This window comes from Brassica oleracea, chromosome C1, assembly GCF_000695525.1.
Source record: "Brassica oleracea var. oleracea cultivar TO1000 chromosome C1, BOL, whole genome shotgun sequence".
NCBI lineage: Eukaryota > Viridiplantae > Streptophyta > Magnoliopsida > Brassicales > Brassicaceae > Brassica > Brassica oleracea.
In genome coordinates this window covers 6,982,665-7,002,866 of record NC_027748.1, presented here as the reverse complement: position 1 = coordinate 7,002,866, position 20,202 = coordinate 6,982,665, and the positions used below count along the sequence as shown (strand labels likewise).

The 20,202-nt window shown below is 33.6% G+C and overlaps 3 protein-coding genes across 4 annotated transcripts; 2 read left to right on the top strand and 1 right to left on the bottom strand.

Annotated features, from left to right (window-relative positions):
- Positions 1–4,688: 4,688 nt before the first annotated feature.
- Positions 4,689–6,702, top strand: LOC106299585. Its single transcript, XM_013735656.1, is given in 4 exon segments — positions 4,689–6,100; positions 6,351–6,362; positions 6,364–6,422; positions 6,485–6,702. Coding segments are annotated over 4 exon segments (1,599 nt in total). The 5' UTR covers positions 4,689–4,783; the 3' UTR covers positions 6,696–6,702.
- A 2,568-nt stretch (positions 6,703–9,270) lies between these two features.
- LOC106322967 lies at positions 9,271–12,520 on the bottom strand. Of its 2 annotated transcripts, none has more exons than XM_013761120.1 (12): positions 12,041–12,520; positions 11,485–11,589; positions 11,234–11,338; positions 11,049–11,153; positions 10,850–10,936; positions 10,647–10,765; positions 10,467–10,568; positions 10,201–10,383; positions 10,051–10,117; positions 9,927–9,980; positions 9,719–9,844; positions 9,271–9,640 (listed from the first exon to the last, which is right to left on the bottom strand). In XM_013761120.1, exons 1-12 carry the CDS (start codon positions 12,047–12,049, stop codon positions 9,494–9,496), a joined length of 1,209 nt encoding a protein of 402 aa, XP_013616574.1. In that variant the 5' UTR covers positions 12,050–12,520; the 3' UTR covers positions 9,271–9,493. The 2 variants fall into 2 exon arrangements, with proteins under 2 accessions (XP_013616574.1, XP_013616579.1); XM_013761125.1 differs by having other exon boundaries at positions 9,271–9,634.
- Positions 12,521–12,727: 207 nt separating this feature from the next.
- LOC106330285 (pentatricopeptide repeat-containing protein At4g18520) lies at positions 12,728–13,929 on the top strand (the record flags this gene model as incomplete). The annotated part of the gene is given in 8 exon segments (XM_013768783.1): positions 12,728–12,913; positions 12,915–13,004; positions 13,006–13,049; positions 13,051–13,231; positions 13,234–13,301; positions 13,303–13,339; positions 13,342–13,420; positions 13,423–13,929. Coding segments are annotated over 8 exon segments (1,098 nt in total), but the record flags the coding sequence as incomplete, so codon positions are not given.
- Between the last annotated feature and the right edge of the window lie 6,273 nt (positions 13,930–20,202).

Here is a 20,202-nt window from a genome sequence, read left to right as displayed (position 1 = left end):
ATTCCAGAAGAAATTTGTTGAGTTTTAAAGACATATATCGTCAAGGATATGATACTCAGTCTGTAACTGAAAATGGAAAGAAGTGTATATATATAACTTCTGATAAATTTGGCAAAAGACACATATTGGAAAAGTTTCCAGAACTTCCTTCGGGATTACACCATACTTATATCAATGCAATCGAATCAAATTTTATGGTAAAACAAAATCCATAAGATTTTAATTTATGGCATGATCGCCTCGGTCACCCGGACACCACAATGATGCGTAGAATCATAGAGAGCTCGCATGGTCATTCACTGAAAATCCAGGAGATTTCTCAAGGGAATAAAATGACATGTGTTGCATGTTCTCTAGGAAAATTGATCGTAAGGCCATCGCCAACCAAAATCGATAAAGAATCACCAAAGTTCCTTGAAAGAATTCAAGGTGATATATGTGGACCGATACATCCACCATGTGGACCATTCCACTATTTTATGGTATTAATTGACGCATCCAGTAGATGGTCACACGTTTGTCTATTATCATCTCGAAATGTGGCATTTGCGAGATTTCTAACTCAGATAATCAAACTGCGAGCAAAGTTTTCTGATTATACTATTAAAAGAGTTAGACTAGACAACGCTGGTGAATTCACATCCCAAGCATTCAATGACTATTGTATGGTAATGGGAATTGAAGTTGAACATTCGGTTGCTCATGTTCATACGCAAAATGGTTTGGCTGAATCGTTAATTAAGCGTCTGCAACTGATTGCAAGACCATTGATCATGAAATCAAAACTTCCAACCTCTGTATGGGGACATGCCATTTTGCATGCAGAAGCACTCATTCGGATCAGACCGAGTGCATACCATAAGTATTCTCCACTACAGTTAGCGTTTGGTCGAGAACCAAACATTCCCACTTTAGAATCTTTGGTTGTGCGGTATATGGGCCTGTAGCACCACCACAACGTACAAAGATGGGACCACAAAGAAGATTGGGAATATATGTTGGTTGTGATTCTCCATCAATTATAAGATACCTAGAACCACAGACTGGTGACGTCTTTACAGCACGTTTTGCTGATTGTCATTTTGACGAAAATGTATTCCCAGTTCTAGGGGGAGAAAACAAAAATGTTGGAAGTGATATAAAATGGAGTGTACCATCATTGTTATATCTTGATCCGCAGCATGTGTTGCTCAAACAAAGGACGGATATATTAAAAGCGATAGAACAAAGCATATTCATCCGAAGTTCTTCTCATACACTCAAGAGCTCGTAAAGAAGAAAGAGATTGAAGTAAGATATGTCCAATCATGCGACAATGCAGCTGACCTCTTCACAAAATCACTTCCGACTTCGGTATTCAGAAAACATGTTCGTAACATTGGAATGCGTCATCAGAAGGATCTATGACTGCTCATTCGAGGGGGAGCTTGCGTAGTTGTACTCTTTTTACCTTACTATGGTTTTTCCCATTGGGTTTTCCTAGAAAGGTTTTTAACGAGGCAACAAAGACGTTGAGCGAGAGCGGATAGTGACACCGGGCCCCAAGGGGGAGTGTTACGAAAGTCAAAAAAAGGAGGAGCCGCAATGTTTGAAAATATAAAAAGATGTGGGGCTCGTTGCACTATTTGCATAGTAAATTTCTTTTGATATATACGAACGTTTTTCGTTCATTGTAATGCATCCCTCAACCTTCTCTTCTTTCTATAATAAACCCTTTCTATCAGTGTTAAAAATTTTACGGGTATAAATTTTGCTCTTATTCAAATTCCCGCGATACAATAAAATTCCAGTTCTTTTTATAACAGTAGGTGACATATATCATAGCATGATTTTTTTTTTTTTTTTTGCGCACTCCTAGCATGAAATTTATCATTTTCATTCTAAGATCAAATTGACTAGTAGTTCTCAGTATAAAATTCATGCTACGTAACAATCACAAAATCTTTCGTTGCTTAAGAGCAACTTCACTACTTCAGCGATGAAATATTCAATTTTCTCTACCAAAATATTTTATTTTAATGTTTTGTTAGTTAGTTTTATTTTTTTTTTAAAAAGGCAAAACTAATTACAAATATGACAACTGGTTAAACAAGAATTCCAAAGATATTTCAGATGAATCGTTTTCTGTCTCGATCATACTTTTACAGTTTTATCTTTCTAATTTCTTTTATTCTAAGATATTGAATACGAACTCTAAGCTGTGATTGCTCTTAAAAGTCTATAGTTTTTTCTATTACTATTATTAATCACAGAAAGACTCAAGGTAATTCTAAAAAAAATGTAGTTTACGGATGGATCATTTCTTCGAAGTTTTAAATGAGGTCCAAAGTATCGTCCCATATCCCGTTGACCATACATGCTAAATGTTGTAGAATTGATTTGAACCCAAATTCCCCCAAAATCTACCGACCACTAGACTTTTTTGTTTTATCAAAAACTAACGTATAACAGATTTTAGCATGAGTTTTCATATTAACTCTAAGATCAAATTGGATAGTATCTCAATATAAAGTACATGCTACAGTATGTCATATTAACTCTAAGATCAAATTGAAGATTTTCCCAACCCGAATGATTCGGTTTTAAACCGAACCGAACCGAGAAACCGATGTGTTTTTGTAATTATTTAAATTTAAAATATTAGTAATACCAATATACTAAAATTCTAATACTAAGCCACATATTTTCCATTTTTCATTCATTAACATATATTCTTTTAACCTAATATGTAATCATAAAAATATTTGATGTAAAATATTTCATTCATTGCAGGATTTTTAATTTTAATGATATAAGAGACATTACTAATGATGTTGTTTTTTTACTTTAGTTAACTTTCATTTGTTTTAATTTTTATATACTTTTTGTGACTTTTAAAGGTTTTTGTTTCAGTTTTAAATTGAATTTAGTTCACATAATTTATGTTTTAAAATATAATTTCTCTTAGCAAAATTAAACTAAGAAGAATCTAATTAAACCGATCCAAAAAAACAAACCGAACCGAATACAAACCGAACTGAATATAAACCGAACTGAACACAAACCGAACCAAACTAACTATGGTTTTCTTTAGCTGGAAAAATACTAGAACCGAACTAACCAAACCGAACCGAACCAAGAAAATAACCGAAGTGCTCACCCCTAGTTGATATTAAGTGTCATTTATTAGAAGGTCATACATATTGATTGAAATAGTTATATGAAGGTGTCATAATGTGTTAACCACTTAAGCTTCTTATGCATATAGTTATCTCCACATATAAATAATTTTTTTTAAAAAAATTTCTTCAGAAAAATGAAATAACAACTAGGGCTGGGCAAATAAATTGAATCTGAAAAACAGAACAAAACCTAATTTGATAAAAATGAATCCAGACCGATCCAAACCGGCATAAATACCGAATGGATCTTGTTTTATGGTATTTCAGGTTATGTGTATTATCCGAACCGAACCCAAATCTAAATGAATATCCGATAAAAACCGAAACATTCAAAATCCCAAAAAGAACTTGTACCAAACATGCTCTCAATTCCTAATATGTATCCAAAGTACACTAAGATATTATTGAACATCTAAATAATTTTATCTATTACATGAAGATTGATGGTTGAAGGTGGCGGTTGAAGCTTGATATTTTTTTTATTTTGGTTTTGTTTTCATTGAATAATGTTTTTCATTTCATGAGAATTTGGTTTTCGTTTTATGCTTTCATTTATTTGGTGTCTTTTTATCAATAACTATATTTACCTTTTGTTTGATTTTGAATGATCACGTTTGATATTCTTATTTTTAAATCGATTTTACTTATGTTTTGGTTACAAAATAGGTACAAATCAGATACTTTAAAACCAAAGAACCCGATTTTACTTAGGTTTTGGTTACAAAATAGGTACAAATCAAGTACTTTTAAATCGAATAACCAATTGGAACTCAAACCCGAAAATACATCGGGTTGTACCGGTTCTTTGAAGATTAATTAACCTCCAACTGAACCCGAACCGTTCTCAAACCAAACTTTCATATAACCCAAATGAGACTGATTTTGATAAACCCAAAAAACTGAGACCCGATTAGACAAAACCAAAACCGAATGAGATCATGAATGCCCAAGCCTAAAGGAACAACTATTCTCTTTTTTGTCAACGAACTACCTTTTTCTCAAAAGGGTAAATAATCAAAAATATATTCATCAAAAATATATTCATCAAAAATTTGTTTAAAAAAAATTCATCAAAAATATCCGTACCTATCAGTCATAAATTCATACTTTTTTAACGCGTACGTATTATAGCATTTTAGCATATTTAATTCTAAATCAAACTGTCAGTTTCCTTATAAACCCATCCTGTAGTATGTCATAGACTCCTATTTATTCTTACGCGTTACATAGCTGTTGTTTTTTTGCGAAAGGGCTGGCGTTACATAGTTGTTTTTCTTAAAATAAGCTCTAACAGACGTTTATCAAAGCTCAATATAATTTTAAAATCAAGTTGGAAGTCAGCATTACTTTTTTTGTTTCTGTAACTTGTCAGTATTACTATTTCCATACAACATTCCATACTCCTACTTATACTTACGCGTTACATAGTTAATGATTTTCCGTAAAACAAAATAGTGATAACAAATTATTATACTGTATAACTAGGAATGCTCTTCACAAAGCCAGAACAAAGACATAAAACAAGATAATCACAGCTCAATACGTTGGCATTGTGTCTTGAGTCTTTTTTTTTTTGCTTCTAATCCACACAAACAGAAGATAAAGGAAAAAAAAGAAGAAGAATGGTAAACGCACCGATCGTTAGATTTTATAGCTGTCGAGGAGTCGCGTCTGAGATAAACCCTCATGCAAACCCTTTTGCTATCTTCACAAATGATCAAAACCGCAACGCAAACGCTGAACGTGAGAAATCAAGCAGCAGGTTTCAACTCATAAGAAAGGCTTCAAAAGTTTCCCCTTCATCCATCCTACACTCCATGAGCCGAACCAGCAGTCACTTCTGCGACTTGGACCTTGACAACGAAGAAGAAGAAGAAGAAGAAGAAGAAGAAGACGACAATATTTACTACATAGAAGAAGGTGGAACCAAGGAAGGAGGCGAACAACACAGTGAGCAACCGCAGCAACCGCCAATTCTAAAGAAACGCGCCTCGAGACTATCAATCATTCTTCTTGATCAAGGATTATTCACCGTTTACAAACGTCTCTTCGTCACTTCACTGTTTCTAAACGTTCTAGCTCTCGTTCTTGCCGCCACGGGACGTTTCACTTACGCTAGAAACAGAGCATCTCTGTTTTCACTCGCCAACATTCTTGTCCTAACTCTCTGCAGAAGCGAAGCCTTCTTGAGACTCATTTTCTACCTAACCGTGAAGATCCTCGGACACTCCTTTGTCCCTCTCCGCATCAAAACCGCGGTCACGTCGCTCTTACAAAGCCTAGGCGGTATCCACAGCGGCTGCGGCGTTTCCTCGATCGCTTGGCTCGTTTACGCGTTGGTTCTCACTCTTAAAGACAGGGACAACGCTTCAACCGCGATCATAGCGGTTGCGTCTGCGATTCTGTCTCTCCTCTGCCTCACTTCCTTGGCCGCGTTTCCACTTGTTCGTCATTTACACCACAACGTCTTTGAACGCGTCCACAGATTCTCCGGTTGGGCTGCTTTGGGCCTTGTTTGGGCGTTTATAGTTCTAATGATCTCTTACGATCCAATATCAAGATCTTACACCGACAATCTCGGCTCGAAACTGATCAAAACGCAAGATTTTTGGTTTACACTAGCGATCACAATCGCGGTTGTGCTCCCTTGGTTGAGTGTGAGACGCGTTCCGGTCGATGTGTCATCTCTATCAGGCCATGCGTCACTGATCAAGTTCAGAGGAGGCGTGAAGTCAGGGATCTTGGGTCGGATAAGTCCATCGCCGTTGTCGGAATGGCACGCTTTTGGGATTATCTCTGATGGTAAGACATCGCACATGATGTTAGCTGGTGCTGTCGGAGACTTCACCAAGTCTTTAGTCTCAAAACCTCCGACACACTTATGGGTCCGAACGGTTCACTTTGCTGGCTTACCCTATCTTGTTAACTTGTATGACAAGGTAAAATACATTTCTATAAAACTCCGAATTTTAGCTTGTGACATTTCGACCAAAAAAAAAAAATAACTTGTGACATATTTCAACAGTTTATTTGTTGGATTATTTACAACAACACAAAACATATCAGTTAAGAATTAATATTGGCTTTTCTTCAAAAAAAAAGAATTAATATTGGCTACAGGGATTATTCCTTTTTCTTTACTGAAATATTGTTTGAATAATAATATATTTATGTATATTTTTTGGGCAGGTATTACTTGTGGCCACAGGTTCGGGGATTTGTGTATTTTTATCGTTTATCATGCAGCAGAGTAAGGCCGAGGTATACCTAATATGGGTGGCTAAAGGGTTAGATGATAATTTTGGATCGGAGATTGTGAAGAGGATTAAAGATTATCCTCACCAAGATAGGATCGTAGTTCACGATACTGCGATTTTAGGACGACCGAATGTGTCAGAAATGAGCGTGAAAGCATCCAAGAAGTTTGAAGCTCAGGTTGTGATTGTTACCAGCAATCCTGAAGGAAGTCGTGATGTTGTTAATGCTTGTAAGGCTTCTGGTGTTCCTGCTTTTGGTCCCATTTGGGATTCTTAGTATTCAACTGTTGTGTCGAAATATGTGGTTCATCATGAACCGTTCATGTGCAGTGCATGCAAAAACATAATGAGTTTGTTATCTACGAAGACTTTTAGTTTATGAGTTTGTATATGAGTTTTTACAACTAGATAAACAGTGCGAGTTTGACTTGGTTCTTATCATATATACTATATTAATATACAAGATTTGAAAGATATTGAAGTTACAAACTATGGTTTACATAGTTTAGCTACACAAAACCTATGGTTTTCGCCTAATACATGTCACACATGTATATATTGACTTATATCATCAAAATTAGAACATCTATCTATCCTACCGGTCTGTATTAGCATGATTATCGGGATTCCTTAGCTGCGGTTTCTAGGGTAATTGAAATTAAAAATAAATCAAAATTAGCTATTATTGGAATAAACGTTCCTTAATTAAGGACAATAAAAAACGTCTCTTGAGACACGTGTCACATGTTAAAGGTTTTTCAATCTCTCCCTTTCTCTGCCTCTTGCCGGCGTCAATGCTTCGATTCTCTTCTTCCTCTTGACTTCCGTCTTCTCTTTTGGTTGCAAGAGAAAGGAAAACCAAAAAGGTCAACAAGGATTTATGAAGTCTCCAGAAACATCTATCCCTTTTATTCTCATGGACCTAGTTTTCACAATGCCTCCGTCAAAACGGTGGTTAGAGAATGGGTTGACAGTGGACTCTTTTCTGGTCGAGGCTTTGCAGAACCCTTGCCATCGTCTAACGAGTAAGCTACCTTCTCTGATTCATATCACAAACCCTAATCTGGATATAATAAAGTGTTGATTTTTATTGCTCAGCTTAGCTTAAATCCTTGTATAATTAGGTCAATTTGGGTAATATTGATATGTTGTTACTTAGATTTGAGGTTATGGAGATACCCATGAACTTTGTACTCTAAAACCATGGTTGGATGTTATCAAAGGAGTAAAATTTATTGTGTGGGTATGATTCATGAAGTTGGTTTTTGCTCAGCTTAACTTAGATCCTTGGATAGTGAGGTCAATTTGGCTGATTTTGATTTGTTGCTACTTAGATTTGAGGTTATGAAGATACCCATGAACCTGGTACTGTAAAACTATGGTTGGCTGAACCAGAGGATTTATGAAAATATGTTTTTTTTAGAAACTTTCAAAGATGGCTCACAACATTCTCACAATTTATGTAAATATTTGTTGCAGATTAGGAAGATTTCCGGTTGTGAAGACAGCAGTATCCATAGACGGAAGATTTGAACACATTGTACTTTCTTGTAACGAACATCAGACCACACCATCATTTGGATCGAACGAGAAGCTCAGCGCTCTCAACGTAAGTCTCCCACCAACCTCCTTTAAATCTTTCACCGGTTACTGATTCTATCTATGGCTTTGCATCTGCAGCTAATGTTGGAGAAAGAGAAGAGAATGGAGATACCAGAGAAGCAGATGATGGAGAGACGAGAATCAGTAGCAAGAGTCCCAACAATAATGTACACATTTGCTATTGTATCTTAACAATGTCTTTTAATCTGAAAATAATAATAAAAAAAACTAAGAACTCAATTTGTAGATATATAAGAAACTAATGATCTTACGATTAGATATTTAATTTTTTTTTAAAAAAAATTGTAATTTTTTTTGAAAGTTTTAGTAATACAAATTGAATAATTATACAAAAATAATAATATTTCGAAACTTGAAATGTTATATATGAATATATTTATTTTATAGATGATGTATGAGCTATTACCATATTTATAAAAAGTTTGCCAAAAAGAAATATCAATATTAAATATATGAATTATTACCATATTCTAATAAGTTTGCCAAAAATATAAATCAACATTAAATGAAATTATCCATGTCATATTTTTTTGCAAGTCATGTCATCAATTTCATTAGCCATGTCATATTTGTTTTGGGAAATTGATTGTATAGATGACATGTGGCAAAATTACTTCGCAAATATAGTTTAGGAGATTATTCACCGGACCACTCGAATACTCCTTTCACTAGAAACATGAAGAATAAGGTCCACAAGTTTTTTTTATCTAGTTGTTCAACTTAAAGAGGAAAAACTTACAACTGAAGATAACCTATGTTCCGGAGGAAAGACACATAATGCCAATAAGAGGACTAAAAGAATCCAAGTAACTAATCTTCAAAGTACAAAGCAAGCGGAAACACAAGTAACTAATCTTCACAGTAAAGTACAAAGGAAACCCAAACAAAAGTATTAAACACATGTCTACTAGGCAAGTAAGAACGTGAGATTGGGAAACTCCTTTTCAAAAGTAAGATGAAGTGGAGTGATCACTCTCAAAACACAAACCGATTAACAAAGATAATGAAAAATCACAGAAAAAGCGAACCACCAACCACACTTGAGACAATGTTAATTCAGATGTTGCTGCGAGACCTTTAACCAAATTATTCGACTAGTGACTCACAGTTTTCAATCGCATTGAATTTTTATGTTAAGTCGCTAACTTTTTAACGATATAAAAATAACATTTGCGATCGTTGCATCAACAAAACGAACAAATTGCCTCGATGTAACATGCAAACGAATATGGTCTAGGAACAAATATAATTTAATATAATATTATCAAAAAAAAAAAAATCTACTATGTGGTCTACAAAGTACACTATTTCCCCCCAGCAAAACAGAATTTATGTACTCCCAAAACAATAGTAAAGAGCACAAAACATACTCGACAACAACAATTTCACAAAAAAAAATATAATTCGTAAAGTTAACCCGGTTTGGTTCCGTTGATTTACCCCTATTGAGTTTCAATACGGATCAGCCCAACATGTATCATCATTCACAGCTTTCTTCCAACGTTCCTTGAATCTCTTCATCTCTAAAAACGATTTCATCCTCACTTCTGGTCTATTATCCACTTCATGAGACTCTGTTGATTCCTCTGAAACCTTCCCCTAAGAATTTAAGATTCATTAAGAAAAAACATTTATGCTTTAAAAAAAACATATACAAATACTTGAAGAAACTCGTACCGGTGATTTCGGGTTCGTCTCATTCTGAGAAGAGCTTGAAGTGGCGTCAACCACACCAAGAGTGGGAAGACCATAATGAACTATGTACTCTGCATCAACTACACCTACGTTTTTCTTCCTATCACCCTATCCAAAACCAAGAATAAGTTAAAACAAGAACCGAGGAAGTAAGGGGTTATTAAAACCGGTTAAGAAAGTAGGAACTAACTTGAGCACAGTAACCAAGCTGCATATCCAACCCCCAAGCATGTATCAAATCATTCTACATCAAAAACCGAAAGCATTAAAACCTTGAGTTATATATACCAAAATAAACCGAACCAAAATGTTACCTGAATCATATACCAAGAACATCTCCATGCTTCTCTGGAGAAAACAGGTGCCATCATTTCTACCCACCTGCATATTAATCCAAGTTAACATGTTATAAACCGCAATTAAGTGAAAGAGATTAACCATAACATTTATGAAGAACATTTTACCCTATGCAGGGAGGATTGGAGCTATGGTCATCACATCTTCCGCTACCTTTGTTTTTATACATCCTCCTATGAAATTTTAAGTTCTTGCGACGAGCGGTGATAGGATGATGCACCTCTGAGTTTGTAGTGTCGAGAGCTGGTTGCGATATGTGAAGACCTTCTTCTTTGACAATAGATAAGTATCTGAAAAAAAAAAAAAAGAGTTCATCATGTTAAATTAAATAAACGTTAAGAGATCAAATAAAATAAAAAACTATGGATATTACCGTTTAGGATTGAAATGAGAGACACCAAGATCTTCGTCCCAAAGAAAAATATACTCATACTCAGTAACTATATCAGGATGCAAGAACCGCTTAGCGAACCACCTGTGACATGTCATTAACATCATTCCTATTATTATTAATTTAATATATATGAAAGTTGTAAAAATAAATAAAACAAACCATTTTGTTTGGTTCATCACGGAAACGTGAATAGCATGCTCATTCCATGGATACTGTTTCCAATCGTCGACAACACCATCGTAGTGAAATAGCATGACCACAAAATCTCGAGGAGGAAACTGAAAGTTCATAGCAATATATATGTATCATTCATTGACAACACAAGACAAAGACTATGATAAGAAAAAAGACAAAGCCAAAACCTTTTGGATGAGTTTGTTGACTAGCTCCTTTTGCTTGATTCCAACAGCCATAGCTAACAAGCTCATTCCACGGTGGTTCGGATTCCCCTGAAAATAAACAGAGAAAAGGAACACAACAACAAAAGAGTAAGCTACAAAAATAATAATAATAATAATAATAAGAAGGTGTGAAAATTGTTACAAAATTAACTTGAACAACCTTTTCATTGTCATCGTAGTTCCATAGATGTTGAGTTTCCAGGTTTGATGTTTTGGCGATAATTCCTTGCGGTAATGATTCAGTTCCCATTGGCTTATTGAGATTCTAATGAAAAATATTAATCATAAACTTTTGATATCACATAATCTAACATAAGAAACTCAAAATAAAGTTAGAAAACAAACCTTGCATGTACCGGATGTTGTTGCCTTCTGCATCTTATGAGTGACATTATGCATCTTATCAGTAATGTTATGCATCTTATCAGTTATTTCCCATCTTAGCAATTTCTGCAATTTTTTACATTAAAAAAATCTTGTAAATCAAAATCAGAGTACTCTTCTCTAGTCAAAACCAGAATTTTTTCAACAATTTCATTTTCTTCACATGGCAGCATAGAACATAGTATACAAAGAGAGAGAGAGAATGTTTGTACCACTTTAAATTGTTGATGGATGTAAGCATTGCCAATGAAGTAAACACCACAGATGAGAGAAGTAGTGATTAAGATACTACATAGACATGATCTATTCATCGAACCCTGCAATTTTAGCATTGCAATTTAGAGAATTGATGATTATAAGGGACCCTCTCAGAGAAGAAAAAAAACAAATAGCAGAGCATAGAGAGAAAAGAGGCTTTTAAATCAAATACATATCAGAACACTAAATCAGGTTATATAAGCTATTCACAATATCTGGACTATAAGAAACTGATTCATTCTGGAAAAGGTAAGATATAATACAGAGATTTTTTAAAATATATTGTTCCTTTTATATATTTCCAAATGTATACACATACATAAACCCATAAGAAGAAACGATAGCTAGTAATTCCTTAAATTAAGCAAGAGAAGAAATGAGACGCAACCACCTGATTTATTTTATTTTAATTCATCTTCTTCATTGACAACGATGGACCAACCATAAACACACAGTAATCGGAGATATAATATGAAGACGAAAGAAAAAAATTGAGAAGCTTTTATTCACCTGTTTCATGAATTTGGATTGACTTCTTTGGGTTCCTTTCTCCTTTTTTTTTGGGAGGTTTCTCTAAAGATTGAAGCTTTTTAATCTTCTCAAAAAGAGTTTTCTTTTTATTCTAACGGAATAAATAAAAACCTTTTGGACAAGGAAGAGGAAGCGACAGGAGAAGAAACGAATATCCCCAACTTGAGCTCGTTTTAACTTCTCATTCTCAGCAAAACGAAAAAAAAAAAGCTTTTGGGTTTCTCTAAAGATTGAAGCTTTTACAATTCACTCTATTAACTTCACAAGATCAGAAACCGAAGTGACAATAAATAAAGCTAAGATATGAATTTGCATGAAAAAACTGTATCAGAGAAAATTGATGATAGAAGATTGAAGTTAAGAGTAAAGAGAGACACGTTTTGTGAGATCGTGTAAGGGTTTCGGGGTGAGAGAGTTGTGTTTGAAAGAAGAGAGGAAAGTGGTGAGTGGTGAGACACATGCTTAATTATGATTGGCTGTAATTTTATTTACAATTCGTGTTTCAGGCGTGTGTGTATATTTGTCTCTCGTTTTCGAAATTGAAACCGACCGAGATATTATTATTATTACTTGTTGTCGTCATTATTACCAATTACCATGATCAGATTATTAATTAAAATAACTTTTAAATTAGAGAGATTTTTTTCTCCGATTATATTCTTGTAAACGTCAATTCAACCGGACCTTCGTATTCCAGAGATTCCGGCGACGCAAAGCTTGAAGTTACTGACTTTATCGCCAATCACCGATTCCAGACCGAAGCGAGATGAACAGAGGAACCGAAGAGTACATGGGTTTCGACTATCTTCCAGAAAGAGATCATCTTTCGATTTGGGTTTCACCGGTTTAGTGTTTCCCGAAAGAGTACGTGAATCATTACGGTTCATCGAGTTCGTCTTCTCTGCTCGCGAATTGGCTACAGTCTTCAAACGGCATGCGACTCTATTAAAAGGATTCACGCGATGGCGTTTAAGTGTTTAGACGATCAACTTCGGTAATAATTTGACTAGTTGTGTGAGAATTGGTGATTTGGTTTATGCACGTAAAGTGTTCGACAGTGTGCCTGAGAGAAACACGGTTTTGAAGATGAGGCTTTCTCTCTGTTTGAAGCATGGGATCCGTTTCACTAACGAGAGGATTGTTTGTTTGTTGAATTTGTGCAGGAGGAGATATATCAGTTTGAGTTAGGGAGACAGGTACATGGTAGTATGGTGAAAGTTAGAGTTGAGAATCTCATTGTTTGTTACTTATTACGCGCAATGTAGTGAGTTGACTTGATGAGTGCGTTACGAGCTTTTGATATGATGGAGGAGAAATATGTGATATCTTGGACAGCTGTTATATCTGCTTGTTCGAGAAAAGGCATGGTAATAAAGCTATGGTTATGTTTATCGAAATGTTGGATCATGGGTTCTTGCCTAATGAGTTTACGGAGGGTAGTATCTTGAAGGCTTTGAGTGAAGAGAAAGCGTTAAGATCTGGGAGGCATGTACACAGCTTGGTGGTTAAGAAGATGATTAAGAAGGATGTTTTCGTAGGAACTTCGTTGATGGACATGTATGCTAAGTGTGGGGAGATATCAGATTGCAGAAAAGTGTTTGATGGAGTGAGCAATAGAAACACGCTCGAGAAGGTTTTTGGTGAGGACGCTATTGCTAATTCAGAAGCTCTTCTCATCGGGAGATCGATCCATTCCATTGGAGAGAAGAATGTCAAATGTCTTTGTGGGAAGTGCTTTGATTCATATGTATGCAAAATGTGGATTTGTCTCTGAAGCTTTTCGAGTATTTGACAGTATGCCTTAGAAGAACTTGGTTTCATGGAAGGCCATGATAATATGGGTTAGGCAAGGAATGGGTTTTGCAGGGAAAGAATTGAAGCTAACGTATAGAATGGATGCAGAAAGATTTGAAGTTGGTGATTATATATTTGCAACGATTATTTCTACTTGTGGAGATGTTGACCTAGATGAAGCTGAATCTTCTGCAACACCTTGTTACTTGGAGACCTCTTGATTTTTCTTCTCTAGAAGCGACTTTGCAAGTTTTTATATGACAAAGTTCCTGAAAATAATGTGTTCTAGAATAGCATCAAAATGTGAAAGAAATAATATTTTGTAAGATAGCGTAGTTACCAAGTTCGTCTATCTGGTTGAGACCATTTTATGTTCTAAACATCTTCATTGCTTAACCTTCTCCATTAGCAAGTTCTATCTCTCAGATGTCAGAACCTATGGGCATTTACTAAAATACTAGATTAAAACCCGCGCCTTGCGCGGAATAAACATTATATATAAAAATTATTTTATGTATTATATGTTCTTATATATTATAAAATAATAAATATATATTGAATAATTAAAAATCAGTAATTACTATATATATAATTAAATTGGTGCGAACGTATAAATCAATTTTATTAATCCAAACAATTTTTTAATAAAATTGATAGGATATATAATTAAATTTAAATGATATTAACATACATAGTATATTTTAATATTATTGTCTATTAAATGATGTTTTTTACTCATATGTTTTTTTGATCAAAAAAAAATTATCAATGTTAGTTCAAAACTTTTATCAAAAAAATTTATTCAAAGTAAATTTTGAAATTAAAATATTTATTTATTCAATATGGTTTATAGTTTAATTTAGAATGATATATATACATATATATTTTAAATCTTAATGATTAATTAAATTAGACTTTTATTTATATGATTTTGTCTTAACAAAAATTTTAAACCATGGATCGCAAAATTTGAATGTTAGACTTTTAACACTTTTAGTAATTTATAGTCATTTTTATCAAAATATAACATATAAAGAAAAATCAAAATTTCTTATAATATGGTTATTGTGATTTTTTAAATTATTTTAATAGTTAAAAATTAAACAAATTTGATAGAAGATACATTATTTTTTTATCAGATCTTTATTATTCAAAATCATTAATTGTCATATATATACTTTAATCACATTAGGCAATTCTGTAATCTTTATTTAAGGAAATAATAAATGACATTAATAATGAATTTATGGTTAGTTTAATAAAAAGCTTATTATATAATTAGATGGACCAACATATTTCTCTAATAATTCTAAGAATCATCATAGTGATGACACGTGGCTACAAAAAAAAATTGTAATGTTTCACAAATAATATATAGGGGATACATGCCTTAATGATAAAATCTTTAATCGGGAGGAAATTCCTTTTTGTCGAATATACGCGTGACTCGACAATTAAGACTATCTACAAGACTACAACCCACCTTAATTTTTAATTTTTCTTAAAATATAAAAATTCTATTATAGTTGAATTTTCTCTAATTGAGTGATTATCTTTTTAGTAGAAAATATAGAAAAATGTTATTTTTATCTCCATAGCATTTCTCTATACATTATTTTCGTCTAAAATATATATAAAAACTTTATTATATAGTCATACATTAGAGTAAATCTACATATATAATAGAAATTTTTATTTTAGAAAAAATATAGAAATGTACATTGTTAGAGACATTCTAAAATAAGAAATTCAGTTGAGGTGCTAGTAAAGTGAGAAAGAAAAAAATATTATAAAGTTGGATCTTGTTTACTAATAATTTAAATCCACTATGTATAATGTAGTTAATTATTTAATCGATACTTTCTTATTGATATAATATGCTATGTATAGTTGAGGATCAATATTTTAAAACTAAAGTTAACAAAAATATATATTTGAATACTATAGGTATTTGTTTAGTGGAACTTCCACGATCTTGTGGTTAAGGTTTAAAAGTTTTACATTCCGGAGTTTTATATATATTCAAAAAATATAGTTTTGGATGCGAAGTTACTTTTTTTTTATAAAAGATGCATCGTCTAGGAGTTTTATCTATCACAGATATGATGTATTTTTATATGTCATGTCGCAGTTTTCTGTAAAATGCACTTAACACTACATAGTTGACTACATATTATATTGTATTATCCGAGTTTAGTATAGTTTCCGACTAATGCTATAGACAGTTAAATCATATGTTATCATAACAATATAAACTATCTGGACCGAAATATTAACAGAGACCGGCAAAATAAGATTAACTTTATTTCATATAAAAAGTGAACCTAGGACAGACGGATCTGTGTCATGGACCAAATCTTTATATAAAAAGTGAACCTAGGACAGACGGATCTGTGTCATGGACCAAATCTTTATATAAAAAGTGAACCTAGGACAGACGGATCTGTGTCATGGACCAAATCTTTATATAAAAAGTGAACCTAGGACAGACGGATCTGTGTCATGGACCAAATCTTTACTACTAAATTACCTTGGTTATAGATATGATGCATGAATTGTCTATCGTATTTATCCGTAGATTATAGAAAAACTGCAACATGAAACTTATTCAAATTCATTATAATTACAGGTAGTTGTATTTAAATATCTTTGAGAATACGAAGATAAATCTAAGTATGTATTCCAAAAGTCGAATTGCATGTATCAATCCAATGTGGCAACCTTGGAGGCCGACGAGATCAATTGATCCATCTTGTAATTGGATGATCCATCTCACTCCACTTGTGGTTCCATCATGTTTCCATGATCCATCCACTCGGCAGGTGAATGTAGGTAAACTATGTACGGTTCCCTGGTAGGCATTAAATGACGGGGTCACCCTGATCTTCTTCTTGATTGACACTATGCCAAGCATTGCATTATCAAACAGAGAGGTCTGTTGTGTCCAAAGGTTAGAAGTCCCAACCATTAAAAAGTTTCTCATTAGGCGCTTTCCAGATATATCATATAAGCCAAGAAAAATCTCGGGTTGATTCCTCTATAATTTTTTCACTATGGGTCCTTGAAAGAAGGTAATCCATATTAGTGTGTAGATTTGGTGAAGCAAAAATCCTTGGAGCATATGGAATAGTAGATAAGACCCAACATTGCATTGCGGGAGGACATGTAAAGATCGTGTGGTTAATTGTTTCTTTTGCACACCCACTTGGGCAACTCGGGTCATTCCCAATGTGTCTCTTGATAAGTCTTTCGTTTATAGCCATTGCTCCAAACATAATTTGCCATAGAAAATGGCTGAGTTTATTACAAGTTATAACTTTCCATTCTTTTAAGGGATTAATGGACAGTAGCTGATTAAGGAAATCAGATTTGCTATTATTATTTTTTGATCTTGCAAGCATGTATACCGATTTGACCGAGTATTTGCCTGATATCGATAAGTTCCAACAGTATCCATCATGAATGAGGTTTCTACTGAGGTGTAGACTTTGCACCATTGGAATGTTGTGTGGGTCTAGAAAGCCCTTGATTTTAGTAGAATCCCAATCCTTCTTCACTGGATCGATCAGATCAGAGACTTTCATATTAGGATCATAGACTTGTGGCATAATAGGTGGTCTTGTGATCCTATCTGGTAGCCACGGGTATGAGTGTATGTTCTCCTGTTCCGATTGTGCGTCGAAGTTCTTTAGTTACTAGATCTTTTGCAGCTATAATTACTCTCCATCCATAGGAAGGTTTCGAGACTTTAGATGCTTTGAAAGGAGTTTCAGAAATACATTCCTTTAAAAATTTTCGTGAGAATGGAATTTGAATTTAAATATCATTAATATGACATATTATAACATATATATGACCAACTTCTATTATTCTTTTTAAGAAAAAATAATTACTTTTAAAATTTAGGTAATCAATCTTCTATTTCTTCATTTAGAATTAATGCACACTAGAAAGGTCCCCACTTTAGCACAATGAACCGATTTGCTGCCTCTGGTTCCTTGATGTCTATATTTTCATCAACTAAAGTTTGATACTCCCATCATCATTAATGCTTAAATAATCTTAAGTCCGAATATTCTGGTTCGTAATGATTATTGAATATTCTGATTCGTATTTATTCTATTCAACTTGCATATTCATAGTCGTACCATAGTAATTATTTATTTCTTCTGTTTCGTCAAAAAGTATTATATCCAATTTGAATATGGATGGTGACATAATAACGACGCATGAACAAACTATTATGCTATATATATATCTTGACTTATATTGTAAGAATATACTTTTTAGCGATGTAAATTCCTAAATCGCTTATAACTCATTTGTTTTTGCATTATTTTATTAGGATATTAAAAATTCTCTCCATCTTGAGCTTTCTTCTTGTTCTACGGTGATTGAATCCGGTGGTATGAAGATCAAAGAATTAAGGGTGCATCGATATTCAGTGGCAGAGCCAGACGAAAGTTTTACCAGGGGCAATGTAAAATTTATCTTCAGTTTATAGGGAGCAGTATAAGAAAATTCACCATTATAATCATATAATTCTCAAATAAACAATGGAAAAAAAAATGATTTCAGTATTTCATAGGGGGCAGCTGCCCCTCTTACCCCTTACCTCCCTCCGCCACTGTCGATATTTGTTCTGGTTGGGATCTAGTCCGTACGAAGTAAGTGATATCAGATCTTTGAGATCTGCGGTGTGGCTCTAGATCCTTCTTATTTTGTCCGCCAGATGATGAGGAATCGGTCGTTTCCTGCCTGCATGTCAATGTTTCTCTGCTGATTGCTCTGGATTCACTTCAGTTTCGATCCCCTTCTAATCTACTATCTTTAGATTAGGTTGGTCTGGTGTGGATCGGATCGCTCCATGTTATATCCCAAGAGATCTGGTCGAGCTCTCGTTCGTTGCTTGGCTTCATTCTAGGCGTTCCCTTGGTCGCTATACTGCTTCAGTCTGTTTCAGTTCAGTCTTTCCGAAATTGAAGCCGTGGTCTGCATGCATTAAATGGTTTGTGCTTATTCACTATTGGAGGATTTGATTATCATCTTGTTTGTGATAATCCTTGGTCAGAGTTCACATGGAGAGATTTAGTGGTTCTGCAAGCTTTTCTGTTTATGTTTTAATGTCTTCGGTGCATCCTTTGTTTACTTCTTTTGATCTTTGTATATGTGTTGTATTCCCTTTTGTTAAGGGCTTTAGCTTCTGGGAAAATTCTGTTTTCGCCGGCAATGGACTCCGGGGAACTAGTGTTCCGCTGGCTCAGTGTATCATTCCATGGATCCTTCAATGTTATAATATTTTCAGTGTTTAAAAAACAGTATTTCAAACAAATATTATTATTATTCTAATATAGTACTGTAAGTATAAAATTAAAGTTCCCTTAAATTTTTAAACGTATCGAATCAATTTATGAGAGACAAATACATTACGAAGTTCTCCTGAGTATCTTAAAAACACTTACTATCTTTCTCTATTTTTATTGTTGTTTTTCTAATAAATAGTGTGATACTCACTTAATAACCTCCCGATATAGATGTTTTATGCACAAACGTATACCCTATAAAGTATATACTACAAAGGCATGGCTACTAATATTTGTGCTTAGTAATAGATTCGAGGTTTATTTAAATTCTAAAGCCTATACCAATTGATGTCCACACTATCATATTATATACTTTATATGATATTAAACAATAAATTTTAATTTCTTAAGATTTATATAAATCCCAATCGTGCGTATGTTTACAAAATTATAAGGTCACGATGCTTTATTTTATTTTGGATGATATTAATCTATATTAAACAGAAAAGAATTACAACAATACACAGATGGGCTCCACATTTGGGTCGTGTGATAAGTCATTAGTTTTTGGCGTTATTTATAAAAATACGATTTGCTTTTAGTAAAACACGAATGCTTCACGTTCGCCGTCTTTTGTTCGTTGATAAAAAGACTATTATATGATGCCATTTTCAGCCGAGTATCACCACTTTGGTTTTCACGTTCGTCGACTTTTAGGTGGAATGCTTTTTCCATATTGTTGTTAAATGATTGATAAAATAGTGTATTGTTAGCGGTTAATTAATCTTATTTTAAAAAATTGATACGGTATGATTTTCATCGGAATCTGACTTTTCACTCATGACCGATCATAGTATTAGTTGTTTGGTTTACTGTAAAGCTTATGATTAATCAAATACAAACACACCTTTCGATAAATTTTGTCACTAAAAAATGATGGACCGAATCTTTAACTTAAATAGCCATATATAGATTGATTCTAACATATATATATATATATATATATATATATATATATATATATATATATATATATATATATAT

What these genes read in the sequence shown, in the direction of transcription:
- LOC106322967 (XM_013761120.1), bottom strand. An exon ending in TCTCATTTCAATCCTAAACG is followed by an intron (nt 10,384 to 10,466) that starts GTAATATCCATA and finishes TTTTTTTTTCAG; the next exon opens with ATACTTATCTATTGTCAAAG. An exon ending in AGACGAACCCGAAATCACCG is followed by an intron (nt 9,641 to 9,718) that starts GTACGAGTTTCT and finishes TTAAATTCTTAG; the next exon opens with GGGAAGGTTTCAGAGGAATC.